At 32.7% G+C, this 18,889-nt stretch overlaps 4 protein-coding genes across 5 annotated transcripts in view; 3 read left to right on the top strand and 1 right to left on the bottom strand.

The window, feature by feature from the left end:
• The window catches only part of LOC123707833 (tyrosine-protein kinase CSK), a 24,360-nt gene extending 11,765 nt beyond the window's left edge, over window positions 1-12,595 (bottom strand). The window contains exons 1-3 of one of the 2 annotated variants that reach the window (XM_045658189.1): window positions 12,462-12,595; window positions 4,253-4,346; window positions 856-972 (exon numbers count right to left, since the gene is read on the bottom strand). In XM_045658189.1, coding sequence (XP_045514145.1) covers window positions 856-972; window positions 4,253-4,300 — 165 coding nt within the window. In that variant the 5' untranslated portion in view covers window positions 4,301-4,346; window positions 12,462-12,595. Of the gene's footprint in view, window positions 1-855; window positions 973-4,252; window positions 4,347-9,983; window positions 10,275-12,461 lie in introns of those variants that run through there. The other variant, XM_045658188.1, reaches the window with a different exon arrangement.
• Window positions 12,596-12,872: 277 nt separating this feature from the next.
• On the top strand, window positions 12,873-13,670 carry LOC123707138 (cytochrome c oxidase assembly protein COX16 homolog, mitochondrial). Its single transcript, XM_045656948.1, has 2 exons — window positions 12,873-13,211; window positions 13,406-13,670. The coding sequence occupies exons 1-2, from the start codon at window positions 13,081-13,083 to the stop codon at window positions 13,581-13,583; spliced, it is 309 nt and encodes a 102-aa protein (XP_045512904.1). The 5' UTR covers window positions 12,873-13,080; the 3' UTR covers window positions 13,584-13,670.
• An 856-nt stretch (window positions 13,671-14,526) lies between these two features.
• LOC123706898 (polyubiquitin-like) lies at window positions 14,527-16,767 on the top strand. The gene is given in 3 exon segments (XM_045656500.1): window positions 14,527-14,737; window positions 15,341-16,556; window positions 16,559-16,767. Coding segments are annotated over 2 exon segments (1,281 nt in total). The 5' UTR covers window positions 14,527-14,737; window positions 15,341-15,346; the 3' UTR covers window positions 16,630-16,767.
• On the top strand, window positions 16,715-17,689 carry LOC123707791 (polyubiquitin-B-like). The gene is given in 3 exon segments (XM_045658128.1): window positions 16,715-16,853; window positions 16,901-16,982; window positions 16,984-17,689. Coding segments are annotated over 3 exon segments (870 nt in total). The 3' UTR covers window positions 17,633-17,689.
• The last annotated feature ends 1,200 nt before the right edge of the window (window positions 17,690-18,889 follow it).

The raw sequence follows: 18,889 nt of genomic DNA on the forward strand, positions 1-18,889 counted from the left end.
AAATTCTAAGGATTTTTATTTCGTCGAGTAATTCGATTATTGTTGAGTAATATTCTAATCGTTCTAATCTACTGCGCAATTAAAATGGAACAAGGCGCCTCACGGTACTTATTGATAATAACAATTTTTAATAGCACCGATTAAAAAAAAAAACCCTGTGATTAACGCCACCTTATATGATGATTGTGCTTTATTTATTTCGTAATCGAAATCGTTAAACGAAAAAATCTATAAAAATATTCAATACATTTGTTTCAACTAAGTAATACTTTGTTCGGCTGTAGGGCGTGCTCATGATGCAGGTGATTTAATTATTATTCCTATATGCAGCTTGTAATCGTATTGGTCACTTGGACTAATTTGAATGTACGACTAACCATACTCCAGAAGATAAAACACTCCTACAACAAACTCCCAAGCGAAATTAGAGAATTATCACTAAATTAATGTAAATTAGTCAATAAAGCTTTTTATAAATGTGACGAATATTTAAATGATTAAAATGACTCAAAACTTAGCGATTAAAAAGAGTGACGGAGACTTTCTTGCCCGCTCCACGCCCATGACTTGGGAACTGGTAGTAAATATAAATTAAGAATCAATTTAACATCTTTTCTGTTGACGTTCCTAAGTGTACTTATATGAATGTTATTTTGAGTATGCGTTTGTATAGAGACATCGATTTTACACACTACACTCTGAAGATTATTTTGCCAGGCTCTATAGGTATAAGTAGTACGTATTTGAGCTTGACAAATCAGTAATTAGGTTTTAGCGGCTAGCTATCGAAAAACAACTTCCTTAATTAAATGCGGAGGTAACTTATCTAAGGTGGATATTTTAAAATGTAAATACCGGTAGTTGATGCGGCGGCTGAGCACGCTTGACCCTCGCGGGCGCGGTGGGCGGCGCAGCTGACGCCGAGTACCACCCGCAGGGGCCCACGCCCTGACCGCCGGGGTGCACGCCGTGCTGAAAATTTAAATTTAATCTTATTTCCTTATATTTAATCAACAGTTTTCCTTCGAATCTAGTGCAAGTGCAAATAAATGACCACTTTTTAAAGTTTAACATGTTTAAGTACTGTTGCACATAGTATTGTCTTTTGTTAAAATAACTTTTACACATTAAGAAAAACACTTTTTGAACGGATTAAAGCTATGGGGCAAAAAATACAGATAAAACAACTTTCTCTGCAGCTGTGATACTTTTGACCTATAACACCTTTTGTTTTCAGTCACCATGACCACGCACGCTGAAAAGCAAGCGAAACGTCGGAAAAAAATAAAATTTAGAATTATGTAAATAAATATAAGTTTTAATAATAATACATAGCTTTAATCCGTTCAAAATGTTTTTTTTTAATGTTTAAGTAACTCGAACAGAATTCATCATAACCGATTCCTCGATCGAGTTAATCTATAGAAAACCCTGAAGTAAGATATGTAGTATTTATCGGCACGTGTATCATGTCTTAGTTTAAATATACTTTATCCCTTTCATAGTTTTTGATACTTTTAAACAGTGTTTTGCCTAGATTGAAAAATGATTCAAATCTCTATACAAATTGAAGGATAAGAGACTGGGCCCAAGTCTTGTTCTCAAAAGTTTTATATCAGTTAGAAGCATTTTCAATAAAAAAATAAGGAAATAAACTAGTTTTATTGAGCAATAACGATAAGTTTCGTCGGCGTATCGCTGCATTAAGCGTGGAAAAAGACAATTTAGTTGCTACATAAAGTTAAGAAACATAAATATTTTATAGAATTCTTCAGCACGTAACGCTAATTATAAAATTGTGAAGCAACGCGGAAAACCTGTTACTATAATAATCTGCTCAATTTTCATAATCATAATTTACTTGGTTTTGTTACCGAGAATATAGTTTCGGTGCCTTAATAACTAGAAACTAAGCAAAAAATTTTCTTAGTTTCTTTATATTTTTTTATAAATTCTGCACAATGTGCATGCATAAAATTATACAAGAAAATATGACATCCCAAAATTTACACACATTACATTAGACCATAAGCCAGATAACAAGGGAAGAACTTAAACAGGCAACGATAAAAAAAAATAATAATAATAACTTTAAAAATTAATAATAACTTAAACCTCATGAATACCATGATAAACAAAGTAACGGTAAGGTGGTAGATGATTGTAAAATATATAAATATTTTCATCAATGTTAGTAATAAAGTTAGAAGAGCGAGATAGCCTATTCAATGGACCATTAAAAGCAACAGATAAGTGATTATAAAGTTAAATAAATGTTAAAATCAATAGGTTATTAATTATATACCTAAACATTGCTAATAATCATAAAACACTAAACAAAAATGTGTACCTTCTTTCAGAAAATCCTACTACAATTTCACTTCGTATAAAGTGTAGACAAAATATATGGTTCAAATGGGAAAACATGACGGTAATTGTAACATAACTCAAGAGTATAATATGACGACGATAAATTGCATCGTAATACACACTACGTGTTCAGTGTTTTCATTAGATCAAATGATCATAAAATATGGGAAAATTTTCCTTGTATGATGATACTGAGAAATCGTGTTGATTTATAGTAATGACTTACTCAGATGGATGCACAATTTTCTGCAGTGAGCCTAGATTTGTGACATCTTGTTTCTCAAATAATTACTTCTTTCCGCGAATAAGGTAGACAAATAAGGTGCTGTGTTAGTAAACGCGAAATAGTTTCATACTAAGACTTTACACTTTACCGACCTAAGAGAGAGGAATCGACAATAAAAAATAAAGTTACGGGATACGCGCCAATATCTCCTCGGATATAATAAAGGACCTCCAGTATATATTTTTTTGATTTGGATAAAAATGTAACTTATTATTCTGATGTTATGTTGAATTTTTATTTTCAGTGAAAAAACAACTAATATCGTCAAGAAAGCTAAAGTAATTGTTTGTTCGAGTTGAAGGACTTGAGAAGTAATGGAGTTCTCACGAGCCATTAACGATAGACTTGGCTGATCGCCAGATAAGCCGTACTACATATTAAAACAAAGTAATACACAAGTGTAAAAGTTTTTTAACGTGTAGTTTCATTGATCAACATTGTTTATAGGTACAGCAATTGAGTAACTTGACAGCCTTAAGCTACCGAAATAAAAGTCCTGAAGATGTTGTAACGTAATCTAACAGCCGTACGCATACTAGTTCATTAAATTATGTTTAATAGTAGATTAACCTTATGCTACATAATTAAACGCCAATATTAATAAATTAAACCCTTTTTAAACTTCCAGTTAGCTTTGTTTTGAAGTTAACTAATGAACGACTGTAAAGGTGATATTCAGAATCTAGATAGGCGCTAAGCACTTCCGAATGTTACATTAAATATATTTTAGCTACTATATACTTAGCTCGAAGTCTGGTTTCTGTGTCTTACTTTAAGTAACATGTATTTAAATTTAGTTCCATAAATTCATCTTTAAAGTCGGCAAAGCAGCAGTGCGACTCTCAGCCCTAAGGTCGTAGGTTGGAACCCCGGCTGTGCAACAAAGTACTTTCTTTCTTTGTGCGTATTTAACATTCGCTCGAACGGAGAAGGAAAAAAATTAGGGAAACCCGCTTGGCTTAGACCCAAAAAGTCCTTTTCCTTTACTGTACTTTAATTCAGTTGGAAAAATTCATCTTTAAGTCGCTAAAGCGTTCATAGATTGAAATATAAAGAAGTACTTACTAAACTAAAATAATATAACCTAAACTATATTCGGTATGGAATGTGATACAATGGTACTCGTGTTTGTGTTCATCGCACATGGTATTGAGATAATTGCGCATGACTCAGAGCATACGGACATACAGAACACTCTTTCTTGATCTTAATCAAGGGGCCTATTTATAAAAGTACACTGTACAAGCCGACATGAATCGGCCTCTTAAGCTATTGTATTGCTTACCTTAAATTAAATTATTTTCATTAGATAAAATTTAGTAGATTTAAAAATATTTATTTAATGGAATTTCATATAAGGTAACTTTGGGAATTAATGTTTATTGCCTTATTTTAAGGCTGAAGCTTTAATGTGCTCTGAAAGGATGTTATTGATCTCATTAAATAGCGCGGAAGCAACAGTTTTTTGTCAGCATAAAACGGTGGAGATTTTAAAAATAAATTTGTTTTATCTACTATAAGATATTAAATTAATGTCTGGGATTTTCAATTGGAGCAATCTTTCTTCTGTAATTACATTTTTTGCATAATGCATACCTGAGATAACGGCGGATGCGCCTGATGACGGTGCACGTCAGAGTTCATATCAGTCAAGGTACCGAACTGTTGCCGATTAAGCGCGCTTCATCATCTGTTAACAAAAATATTTTATATTAATGACAATATATATTATTCTTATACTATTATATGTATCAAACCAGGAGAATATCGTTGAATAGAACGTCACACAAGCTAAGACGTCCAGTTTCAAGAGCTGTATCTACCTTTTCTAAATTTATTTATTGCGATATTTGACAATGCCTAAAACAAAAGAGTGGCTCAAAATACTTCATGGCGTAATCTTAACGTGCCCCGATGATCCTAGATTCAATTCTCGGTAAATAAATTATTTAATTAATTGTGACTCTGCCTAATAATGCCGCTATGATTGATTGAGCCTGTTTAATCCGAAATAACACTATTTGGATCCTGGAGCAATTGATTCGATAAATCGTATATTTAAGGCGATAAAAATATAACAATTTATTTAAACGAACATTATTATTACTTTAAGTTACTATAGTGGAAATATTGCGGGGAATGTGAAAGCTTTGAGCAACAATGGATGCACTCTACGCTACATCATAGATATAGATGGGTCAAGTGTTATACTTAATGAAAGTTGAAATGCATTTTAAAGAAAAGCTGCAAAATGTTTACTTTATTTAGAAAATCAAGTCGTAAATTAAAAATTACAAATATTTATGAAACTTCTAAATGTAATCTGAAATCAAAATTCAAAAAAAAACAGTGCTTCAGATTTGTGTCTCTGTTGCGTGATCATTTTTTTCTAATAGGCAAGTAGGTGATCAGCTTGACACACGCCGGCGACTTTTTGCGTCTAAGGCATGCCGGATTCCTCATGATGTTTTCCATTGCAATACGAGCAAGTGTTAAATGCGCACATACACAGAAAGTCTATTGGTGCACAGCCAGGTTTGGAACCTACGTCCCCAAGGTTGGAAATCGCACTCTGGAAAATATACTCTAAAAAATAAAATCAAAACCTTTGTTTCAATTGAAAACTTGTTATCTGGGCAACGTTACAAAAGGCAACAAATTTGAAATAATAAATAGGACGAAAACTAATTGAAATTTATATGAATGGTTGTACATTCATATTTTAATTACCGCTATTTACTGAGTAACGAAATTTAATTCTAAAGGTAAACTAGATAATGAATAGAAGCCAACGGTCTCTGTGGGTGAAAATTATAATTTCTCATCCCGCTATCGTAACAAATTAGATGAAAGTTGGGAGAAACCGCGATTCTCGAGTAATAAATGATTACTGCAATAACGTATTAAGCTAATAAATGAGATTTTCTTTTATAGAGGTAAAATTTAATAAACACGTGTCATCTGCACTGTGACCCTATACGGAAAAAACATTTACAGTGAAATTAAAATAATTGTCAAGTTAAAGATTAGTAAAAAGGATGAATCAGCTGAAAATCAACTACTGAACTCATAAAAGGTAATATCGCTTCGGAATTATTAGTGTATTAGGTACTATCGCATTATGATACACATATAAAACTTTACTGAATTGTTCGGGAGTTCTCCAGTTTTGCCAAACACATGTTTATTAGTGACAATGTAAAGAATAGGCTAATTGGTCTGGGAGTGGCTTGGTGATTCATTCTTCTATCCACGGGCTCAACAAATACCTAGTTCATATATAGCCAAGTCTAGTGTCGACCGAGCGTGTCGTATTCCGTGACTGTATCGCATGAACAAAATGACATAACTGCGTAATAAAGAAAAATTACTAAATTGATAAAACACCGATATAAAATACGATAAACGTTTTGTTCTCGTTATACAGTTAAGATACTAAACGGATTGTATAAGAAATTTATTACATTATATTTTTTTGAGCCTGCCATTTTTTTAAATACACAACTAATTGGAATTTATATTCAGTAGCGTTTAAAAGTGGACGCTTTTTAAATATATTGCAACGGGCTAAATCTGGGACGCGGTGAGTTTTAAAAGCGCTAACCGTTAAAGTAGGCTGTCATTTAGTATCAAATATTAAAATAAAACCTAGATATATATGTCATACATATGTGTATTTATATATGACATAAACTATACATAACAAAAAACAATTGTAATAAAGATATAGCCAAAGATGAAATTCATAATATATATACAATAAGGTTCAAACATTTATGAAAGGAAAATGTTTAATGTTTAAAGAACTTTATTTCTCATTACAAAAATATATATTTTATTTATATGAGAAACTATGAGCGAGATACACGTCCCAATTTTAGTTCACTACATTCACTTTGACATGCATTTTTAATGCCCCCCTTGAATCTGTCAAACACGCCAATATTGCGAATTTTAGATGGCAACCGATTAAACAGTAGGAAAATATCTATAAACTTAAAATTAAATACATCTAACTAATTGTTGTGTGATAGTGTGACAGTGTGTGTATGTCTGTGGGGTGTGCTCATAATGCAGATTATTTAGCACTATGTATATTCTTGATACCTACACATTTTAAGCATTTTATGTTTCATAATAGCGAGTAAGCAAGCGTAACTGCTGCAATGCTATTTACAAACACATATCAGAACCGAGTTTTGCAAACAGCAAGCAGAGCACGTAGATTGTATGGCAGGAAATTTGCCTTCCTAATTTAGTAGCGCGCTGCAATAGCACATTAGGAGCTATGCAAGGTTTCTGCGATACATTTAGAACTTGATTATAATATTTATTCGGAGCGTAACTTTTAAATCGCCTTTTTAACATACGTTATTACTAACGCATAGTACAAATTATAAGAACGCTAATTGTTTTTTTTTTTTTTGGTAGAACGACCCAGGGTAAGATTTTAAAACGAGACTTAAGGTAAACTATGACTCCCGTATGTTCAAATCTATTGGATTTGAATTAACCTTACGAGTTCAGGAGTTATGTCTCTTCTTCATTCATCTTCGACATTTTTTTCTTCTGGGCTAAGAATTTATTGAATGCATACTGCTATATTGACTTTATACACTTAACTCGGACTATAAGTGTAATCCAGTCTCAGTCAGTTTGTGTACTTTGACAGTGCTAAATACTTTTTATATATATGCCAATGCTCCTATTTCAACGTGCTAATTAGCGCTTATGAATTAACCCATATACAAATCAATAAATGACTCAAGCCGAATATAAACAAGACATTAATAAACTATTACGTACATACTTATTAATGTAGTGCTGAATGTTGACACATCTGAGCATATAAGCTTGAAGGCTTGCGTGAAGGTCACTGGTGTGTAATTTATTCAAATTACAAACTAGACGGAACGTGGTCAAGTATTCAGATATTGGGAAATTTAAATGCCACTAGCATAGCATATAATAAAATCGCTCGTTAATTAAAATCAGATCAACCCCGACTCAAACCTTAAGAGAAGATGAGCGCCTCTACAATATGCAACTAATTAATCCCCACATTCGCGATGAAACTTTCGATGACATTTTTGATTGAATGCCATATTTATAAAATATCACAATAAAGGAATTTAGTATGTAGATTAAAAATATATCTCACGAATGAATTAATAGTTCATGGACACAAAACTATGGACAAACAAAAGTTTTAAGACCTAGAACAATTTTTGTCCTACAATATGCATAGATATTGCAACGAAATAAAACACGAGCAGAACCATAGCGGGATACAGGCGCGTGCCGGGTTGAATGACCATAGCAATACGCGAGTTTCACTTTCATCCTCTGACGCCAGCCGACTTCCACCACAAATACCGCCAGTACATTAGTACAAACTTACCACCAATATCGATATCTGAGATGGTTAATTGTACAATAACTCAGATTTTGATATTATTAAAGTACTTATTCGGCTCTTTCTGTCTTATTGTTTTTACACGGCAAAAATACACAAACCCAAACCTTAGTTAAATTACCGACTTCATATTTACAGTAAGGGGAACAAATAATCCAACAAATATCACTTGCTCATTAAATCGTATTTACATTTTACAACAATTTAAATTGAAAAGTAAAACGTTTTATGGTCGTTTCGCGTAATATGTACATATCAAAATGACTGAATATCGTCTAATGTGTGTAATACAGAAATCAAAAGAGTACTAAACATATGTAAATTGCTTTTCTCCTGTCGTTATTGACAATTTTGCTGAAGTATTATTTGATGTCCTAATCGTTGTCGAAGTCACCTTGCCAAATTTTATTAACACAATATGCAAACTGCAAAGCAATAAATATATATTAATCTGTCAGAAAGCCATTAACATCGTTGACATCACTCTCGAATTTGACCTCAAAAATCGAGGAAGTGAAACATTGGACTGCTACTGCATTTTATGTATCTGTCAAGTCTTCACAACACAAACAGTGTTTGACTTGAAAACTTTAACAACCATCTGTTTATCTTTTATTTCTGTTCGTAAAACCAGGAACTATATTAATTACTATTCCACACGACGAACGGAAAGATTAACTACGAAGGACAATGAAGTAATGGTCATATTATATGCTTTGTAATTGTATTTACTTCCAATTTAATGATCAAACGAATAAAAGAGATGTTAGTATTTAGTATTATCGCGAACTTGTGCGTATAACAAATACTGTAGAACTTGTAAATTGACTCATTATGGTTCCAAATAGCTTGCATGTTCCACATCAATCGACGCTACTATTTAGGCCCTTAAAACTATGGAATATGTTTTATTTGTATTTTTTACTTCACTGTAAAAGGGAAAGTTAACAGTTAAAAACATATATATGTTACTGTAATGGTATAAATAATAAATAGACATATAGAGATACATTTATAAAAACTTTTTTTAAGCGGGGAAGTTGTATTATCTGTTAATTGGTAGCGCAACTATTACTGCTGATTAAATCATCGTGACCTTAATGCTAACAATCTTATTTCCTTCCCTCCACGGCCATGTAAAATGACATAAAAGGAAAACATAATTTTTAGCAGCTAGGTACTTCCTACATCGTATACTACAATGAAAAAGAAGGCATGTTCTTAGCGAATTACATATATTATTATTACTATTCATCGTATCAATGTATAGACAACACATATTAATTAACTATATTTATTAGAATAAATTACTTGATGATTTAATGTAAAACCAAGTTTTGGTTTTACATTAAATCATTTGGTAATGGTTTTTAAACCAAGTAGGTATATTACTCCAATTATTGCAGATTATAATGAGATGATTCATCACACCTACACAATTATTTCATAATAGAGGTGTACAGGCATTCTTTGGTATACACGTGCAATAATACAAGTACAGCATGGTAAACTTTTAATGAGACAAAAGATTATTTCCCTATAATGAAAACCTTAAGACGTATTACAATATTATCGTATTTTGTTACACTGTATAATTTTTACGCGATACGGCTTCTCCTAAGCTAAGTTTAACGTTAGTACTTAAAATATTTAGCAAAGTTGATTTTTATTTATTCTTTGTTTTGTTTAATATTCAACACGTTTGCGAAACAGAATTTAATTTACACGATATCTCACATTCCTAAATATATAATATAAATATAAAAAAAATACGAATTCTTAGCCATCATTTAGTTGATAAGGTCGGCAGGCGCGCTGTAGTGTGTAGTCTGGGACACTTGCTTTAATATTGATTTCGTCCCAGAATAGATTTCAATATGAATTTGAAAACTTTTTACATAATATACATACCTAGAACTTTAACTTGTCATTGATAATCACAAACACTTTGCACACGCACTGAAGATCATGTTGTTGAAATAAAACAAACGTCGTCCTGGTCTCTCAACAGAAATTAATGCAGCTTTCAACCTTATTTCATTGCGGTGAGTCAGCAAACGCAGTTCTTTTGTTTATTTACACAAACAACTTGAACAGTCCGGAAGGCGTCATGTAGGAATTACACAGACGCTTATCATCTGCCAGAAAGTTGACAACGTGCGACCGACGTGATCGTTAGTCAAATACTGCGGAGTGCGGACTGCCGGTGAATTGCACGATTGCCATTTAACACGTTGCTGGACTTAATAAACCATAATATACAATATGATATCATGTTGCTAGTGATATAAGAGAGACATGTAGGATTAAAATATTCAAGTGAAATACAACCTTAATTTCAGTTTTGTATTTTTTATAATATATATATATATATATAACATATTTAAGTTAAATACGCGTTGTCGTGTTCGTATTTAGTAATAAGTTCAGTAAGATAATTAGTAATTGTTAACACTATACTACCTATAACATATATCAAATCCTGACTTCGCTAAGTTGGTGAACTAATGTTGCATACATTACCTAATTGATTTATGTTTATAAAAATGATTTTCCACTTCCTATCTTTATCCTAATATCACTGCATGATTGACATACAAGAATCCGAAACCATTATAATATGTACCTCCTTGCACATGACAAAACTAAGTGGGACAGAATTACGTTACTCTAATAAAATAAGCTAAGAGTAGATCAGCAGAGCAGTCGTGTCAACATAACCATAATTCTTCATCGGTGCCCGTAAAAACGCAATACAATTAGTGGTATTCGTGACAACTGGAGCGTGAGAGGCATACGGTGCGGTAGTGTTCGCCACAATGCCCCGTGACCGACTCTACTGGATACTGAGTACTACGGAATGCCCTACATAAATAACGCTTTACCTTCAATACAGGACAATTATAACTACCATAAGCGTTTCTAAGCAATAATGTATTGATCCAATTGCATCCAATACGAATATATACATATGGTCAAATGAATCCTATAACTGCTTTCTGCTATGAAATATTAAAAAGCGAAATAGCCCCTGAAGGCCTCCAAATTTCTATGTGGGGGAATCAAATCCTTAGGTAATTTATAGTCAACTGTTTAATGGTTTGCAGGACGATGATATCATCGAACGCACCCGTCGCGGTCGTCGTTTGTCAACACGCATGGATAATTTAAGCACAAATGTACTATGTTTAGCAATACATATCCTTGCCCCATACACAAACAAACGTCGGCGGCGTCATTGCCGAACTTACTCATTTCCGTTTTAATGTCTTGGGGATAAAATAAAATAGCTAATTTATTCTGTTTCTGCCATGCGAATGTAGTGTGAATTGATTCATAATTAAAACTAGTAGCTGACATCTGAAGAAATCCACATTATAAAACTATAATGATAATAATAATAATAATTGTTTTCTTATCTCTTTCACTGTTTCCTCAACGGTGTCAATAGCAAGCATTATTTAATAATGTAATAATAATTAAATTTCATCTGAGTATGCCTAATAGTAGATGTTATGCATTAAAAATATTGCTATTTTAATTATTCTTAGTAATCAAGAGAGGTAAATCTGTAACAAATACATAGTTAGTTACCCAGAAGGCTTATTATTGGAGCTTTATTGAAAGTATTTCATTCATAGGATTTAATTGCTAGGGAAAAATTTAACATAAATATATCAGTAAAATAGTCACAAAAATTAGTATATTATACAAAACATAGAATGAAATTAGCAATTCAGTTGCAAAAACTTTCAAATGAATTCACATAAATGTAACTAACATATATAACAGTAAGGCTTGTTACAGTTTTTAGGATTTACTGACTTATCAATCTTAACATTTAAATTAATAGCTACCACATTTACCAAGAATCTCACAAGAAACAGTGTGTGCCTGTTAATACAGAACATAATTACATAGAACTGATGAAGACACCAGGAGTTCTTCAAAAAGCTTAAAGGTGTAATATATTTAATATAACAAAAGCAATACTTTTTAATAGATTTTAAATACTTATTTCAACTTTTTATTATTACAAGTATTAATTTGTACCTTATACTGATTTGTTAAATATGTTGATGAATGAAGATACTGGCCATGAAACATGTAACATTTTTTAATAAAAATAACTGCTACGAACTCTACAACCTTGATTCATCTTAAACATTTAACGTCTCAAAAACTAACTGACAATGATTTTTAGAATACGGCGAGGACTTTATTCTCCACCTTTTAGTAGACTTTTAGAATTTTTATCAAATAAAAGCATTGCTCGAGAAGGTACGTACTTTAGAACCTTTACGCCTACAGTAATTTGTGCAACCTACCTCCATGCAGGCAAAGATCGAATTGCGCAGCTTAACTTAAGTATTCATCATTTATACTTACCAAAATTGAAATATGAAATCCCTTATCACAATTTTAGAATCTATACATAATTAAATCACACCACTTTTAAAAAACTGATGATATTTTTATAAACACAACACATAATACATACGTCACACTCAGTTACGCCATTTTATTAAAAATATCTGTTGTCTATGATCATAGAGTAGACCGTATATTAATATAGGGTAGCTATCTATGGCTTCCACTTTGCTGTCATATCTGAACGGATCTATAATTTTTTAACACGGAAATTTACCTTTATAACCTGTTTTAAGATATAAAAAAATTTGGTACTATATAATATCGATGTATTATTTGGGACGTGTGCGTCTCTCTAAAAACTCTGTGGGACGTTAACTTCTACTTATTTTTTTCTGTGGTCATAGTCAAGTGCTAGACGTCAATGTCAATGTAAGGTTTCTGGTTTATTTCGACGATTTGAAAATTCACAAATTTTAAAAAACTAAAAGTTAATTTAGATTAAAACTAATTAATGAATAAGAAAAATATTATATAACGTTATATTGTCTGGCATATATTTTTCTTAAAATGATGAAAGATTTATTTTAATACATATTACTCAGGTAAAGCTCTCAAGCAAAGTGCAAGAGTCAAGATGAACCAACTGAGTTCACTGTCTAGGACTATTAAAGAATACAGTCGAAGGAAATCTATTAAGTATGGTGTACCCTTTATTTTATTCATAGTAGGAGGCTCTTTTGGACTTAGAGAATGGACTCAACTTAGGTAACCAAGTTATACATTAACTTAAGATTATAAGGATTTAAATATCATGTTAACAACATTGAGAAAAGTTTTATTATAAACGCTATAACTCTGCATATATTCTCTTATAATAAATAGTTTACACAACTTTGTTATAATTATTTTACACATTTTTTTTCTTTATGAAAAATAGAATAATTGACATTTTATTTAAGGTACCAATTTTCACAAGTAAAAGGAGTAAGTAAAGAAGAAGCTGAAAAAATGGGACTTCATAAGGCAAGGGAGGTTACCTTGGAAGACGCTTATGAAGAAATACAAAACCTAGACATTGATAATTGGGAAAATAAAAGAGGACCAAGACCTTGGGAAACTAATGGAGAACAAAAATAATAATGTCCTATTTATTAATTAAATATTAAGATTGAAAAGATATAAATGATTAGATAATCTAGATTAAAGAGTTGTGATATTTTTAAATAATTTTTGAAATAACAATTATCCTACTTTATGTACACCATACACATATAGAGCAATAGTAATTCAGATGAAAGTACTGAATTGTAAAATGTAATATACTATATTAAACCCAGGTATACAAATAAACTTAAAGTTATTATTGATTGTATAGTAGTAGTAATAAACAATGTATATTTATATACCAATAATGTCTGTTCTAAATAAGAAAGTACTGAATTTCTAAATGTACAATAATCTATTAAGCCAAGATATACAAATGAAAGTTAATATTATAACTAATAAGCTTCTAAAAGTTTAATTAGTAATAAACAATGCATATTTATATACCAATGACATTGAAAAAATCACCTTTCTAGAAACTTCTAGAGTACATATAATTTCGTATTATGATTACCTACAGAGTCAAGAAAAATAACTACTATTAACTATCAAGTTAACGATGTTGCCAATTTTTTTTTTAATTAGCTATATTTTCTTTTATTTTTTTAGTTTGCTTATGGTATATTGAACGTGAAACAACCTCAATTCCCTAATATAATGGGATTAATTGTACATGCTAAATATATTAAAGTTTTAGAGAAATGGAGAAGATCAAATTGTGCATGACAAAGACTATGTATTTTAGTTAATTAAACATTGATTTTTGCATTTATAGCAGAAAGTGAAATATTATACTTACTCTATATTATGAATAATTTAATAATTTACTATTTTATGTGTTAAATAATCAAACTAAAATTCCCAAAAGCATCGCCAAAAGTCTTAGTCTGGCAATAAAACTTGAAAACCACAAACCATTCTTCTATTGGCGACGCGGCAGTCAGTTTTTACTATTGATTAATCCACAGCCGTATGCTCTCTCTTTCCTTCTTAGTGACGTACATGTAAGCTTTGTTCGTTTCGTCTATAAAAAGGTTGAATTGGGAAAACTCGTGTATTAACAAAGCGAATTTATTGAAGTACGGAAAGCTAAGTGAGGCGAGATCGATTTGTTCTTTCTAGAACAAGTGCATTGCGTTTAATTAGTTTTACATTTAAAATCCTCAAATTTCAGTGTTTCCTAAAAAGTAAGTAGGTTTCAAAATTTGGCTTAGATATCATTTTAAATGTGTACTATTTACTTTTTACCATAATATTATTATTATATCTGTACAATAATACAAAAAGCCAATTCTGTAATTATTTTTATATTTAAAATCAAAATTAATGATGAAAGTTATCTTAATGCGCACTTCGTTGCATCAGTCATTCCGCATTGGCCACCATTTTGCAGCTAATTTCTTAGTAGCTACGAGTAACGACGTGATTCATCGTTTTTGTGAAATCACACTTAGACGAACAAATTAGTTCACTCATAGAGGACTGTGCATTTTGGGCAACAAGCAAAAGCCATTGCCATTTTAAAGCTTGTTGGTTTTTGGAAAACAAAAATCTCCAATTACTAGAATAATATTATTTGTTTGTTACACTAAGTTCCTAATTACGTACGTAATACAATCTTCGTTACGACTCTACAATCTTTTAAACTCAGTGTAAAATACAATATTTACTGCCGCGTCGAATCATACCCTTATATTGTGTTTTAGAAATGAGTTAATACTATTAAAGTGTTATTATATTAACACAACACAATCATAACACTTAACTATAAAAGATATTCTTTGTTTCAGATCAAAATGCAGATATTTGTAAAGACCCTGACTGGCAAGACCATCACTCTGGAAGTAGAGGCATCAGACACAATTGAGAATGTGAAGGCAAAGATTCAAGACAAAGAAGGCATCCCTCCAGACCAGCAAAGGCTCATTTTTGCCGGTAAGCAGCTTGAAGACGGCCGTACCTTGTCTGATTATAACATTCAGAAGGAATCTACTCTGCATTTGGTTTTGAGATTGAGAGGCGGTATGCAGATATTTGTAAAAACCTTGACTGGCAAGACCATCACTCTGGAAGTAGAGGCATCAGACACAATTGAGAATGTGAAGGCAAAGATTCAAGACAAGGAAGGCATCCCTCCAGACCAACAAAGACTCATTTTTGCCGGTAAGCAGCTTGAAGACGGCCGCACCTTGTCTGATTATAACATTCAGAAGGAATCTACTCTGCATTTGGTTTTGCGATTGAGAGGCGGTATGCAAATATTTGTAAAAACCTTGACTGGCAAGACTATCACTCTGGAAGTAGAGGCATCAGACACAATTGAGAATGTGAAGGCAAAGATTCAAGACAAAGAAGGCATCCCTCCAGACCAACAAAGACTCATTTTTGCCGGCAAGCAACTTGAAGACGGCCGCACCTTGTCTGATTATAACATTCAGAAGGAATCTACTCTGCATTTGGTTTTGCGATTGAGAGGCGGTATGCAAATATTTGTAAAAACCTTGACTGGCAAGACCATCACTCTGGAAGTAGAGGCATCAGACACAATTGAGAATGTGAAGGCAAAGATTCAAGACAAGGAAGGCATCCCTCCAGACCAACAAAGACTCATTTTTGCTGGTAAGCAACTTGAAGACGGCCGCACCTTGTCTGATTATAACATTCAGAAGGAATCTACTCTGCATTTGGTTTTGCGATTGAGAGGCGGTATGCAAATATTTGTAAAAACCTTGACTGGCAAGACCATCACTCTGGAAGTAGAGGCATCAGACACAATTGAGAATGTGAAGGCAAAGATTCAAGACAAAGAAGGCATCCCTCCAGACCAGCAAAGGCTCATTTTTGCTGGTAAGCAGCTTGAAGACGGCCGCACCTTGTCTGATTATAACATTCAGAAGGAATCTACTCTGCATTTGGTTTTGCGATTGAGAGGCGGTATGCAAATATTTGTAAAAACCTTGACTGGTAAGACCATCACTCTGGAAGTAGAGGCATCAGACACAATTGAGAATGTGAAGGCAAAGATTCAAGACAAGGAAGGCATCCCTCCAGACCAACAAAGACTCATTTTTGCCGGTAAGCAGCTTGAAGACGGCCGTACCTTGTCTGATTATAACATTCAGAAGGAATCTACTCTGCATTTGGTTTTGCGATTGAGAGGCGGTATGCAAATATTTGTAAAAACCTTGACTGGTAAGACCATCACTCTGGAAGTAGAGGCATCAGACACAATTGAGAATGTGAAGGCAAAGATTCAAGACAAGGAAGGCATCCCTCCAGACCAACAAAGACTCATTTTTGCCGGTAAGCAGCTTGAAGACGGCCGTACCTTGTCTGATTATAACATTCAGAAGGAATCTACTCTGCATTTGGTTTTGCGATTGAGAGGCGGTATGCAAATATTTGTAAAAACCTTGACTGGCAAGACCATCACTCTGGAAGTAGAGGCATCAGACACAATTGAGAATGTGAAGGCAAAGATTCAAGACAAGGAAGGCATCCCTCCAGACCAACAAAGACTCATTTTTGCCGGCAAGCAACTTGAAGACGGCCGCACCTTGTCTGATTATAACATTCAGAAGGAATCTACTCTGCATTTGGTTTTGCGATTGAGAGGCGGTATGCAAATATTTGTAAAAACATTGACTGGCAAGACCATCACTCTGGAAGTAGAGGCATCAGACACAATTGAGAATGTGAAGGCAAAGATTCAAGACAAAGAAGGCATCCCTCCAGACCAGCAAAGGCTCATTTTTGCTGGTAAGCAGCTTGAAGACGGCCGCACCTTGTCTGATTATAACATTCAGAAGGAATCTACTCTGCATTTGGTTTTGCGATTGAGAGGCGGTATGCAAATATTTGTAAAAACCTTGACTGGTAAGACCATCACTCTGGAAGTAGAGGCATCAGACACAATTGAGAATGTGAAGGCAAAGATTCAAGACAAGGAAGGCATCCCTCCAGACCAACAAAGACTCATTTTTGCCGGTAAGCAGCTTGAAGACGGCCGTACCTTGTCTGATTATAACATTCAGAAGGAATCTACTCTGCATTTGGTTTTGCGATTGAGAGGCGGAAGTTAATTCTAATACTGTAATGATATTTACGTACAATCTTAATAAAAATAATATAATATACAATTTTAGTGCCTTTTATTACAAAAATTGAGGGTGGTGTGTGTCTAAGTTAGGATAAAATTACCATTTTTCTTGCCTTAACCTATCTTACTGTTTTAATGCAATAAATTGATAGATCATGGTTTTTTTAAGGCAGATCAGTTATAAATGATGAGGGATTGAATCTAAGTGATACAACTGTATTTCTTGGAATCACCATGGATTCAAAACTTCAGTGGTCCGTTCCCTCATATTAATGGATTGGCGAAGATTCTAAGTTCTGCAGCTTACGCGGTTTAAAAAATTCGCTCACTAACTTATGTCGAAACAGCTAGACTTGTGTATTTTAGTTATTTTCACAGCTTTAATGACATAGGGCTTATGTGGTCATGCTGCTGATGTCGAAACTATTTTCATCCTGCAGAAGATTCTTTCTGCTTTCAATCGTGCAATCTATAATTTAAAATGTAGGGTTTCTCTGAGAGATAAATTCAAGGAAATTAATATACTTAGCTTTCCCACGCAATATATTTATGAAAATATTATGTATGTATACATAAATAGTGATAAGTTTACTAGAATAGAATATACGCACACATGTTAATACTCGGAACAAACGCAGGCTGCAATTTCCCCGTACTAGACTACCTAAAGTTAATAATTCTTTTTTGGCAAAAGGGATACTCTTCTTTAATAAAATCTCAGAGGCTCTTTTATCTCTGCCTCTTAATAAATTTAAGAAATGCATTAAAGAAAAGCTGTTTAAAAAGGCTTACTACAAAGTTAACGATTATCTAGTTGATAAAACGGCCTGATACTAGTGCTAGACAGGCTACTTCTAATTAATTTGTTTTAAAATAAGTGTTGTTTGATGATTTGCTATTTTAAAAGAGAGTAGATACCGAGAGTTTTTTTACGACGGCCTTTTATCTCGGCCTATATCCTCTGTCTTCTTTGCCGATGAGTGGGGATATCTATCAATTTTAATTTAATGCCGTAAAATAAGTGATACTTGTATCTTATGTTCCATAATAAACATATATTATTTTATTTTAACTAATTAATATGATTCAATAACGAGAGAACTGATTTTAGCTATAAATCAGATATAGGTATATATGTTCAGATATAAGTATATATTATGGTCAGGTATATTCGTAATAAAAATATAGATGGTATTTTTTATATTATGGCAATAGTTTTGACCTTATGCCAGTAAATAGA

The sequence above is a fragment of the Pieris brassicae genome, chromosome 3 (assembly GCF_905147105.1).
Source record: "Pieris brassicae chromosome 3, ilPieBrab1.1, whole genome shotgun sequence".
Lineage (NCBI taxonomy): Eukaryota > Metazoa > Arthropoda > Insecta > Lepidoptera > Pieridae > Pieris > Pieris brassicae.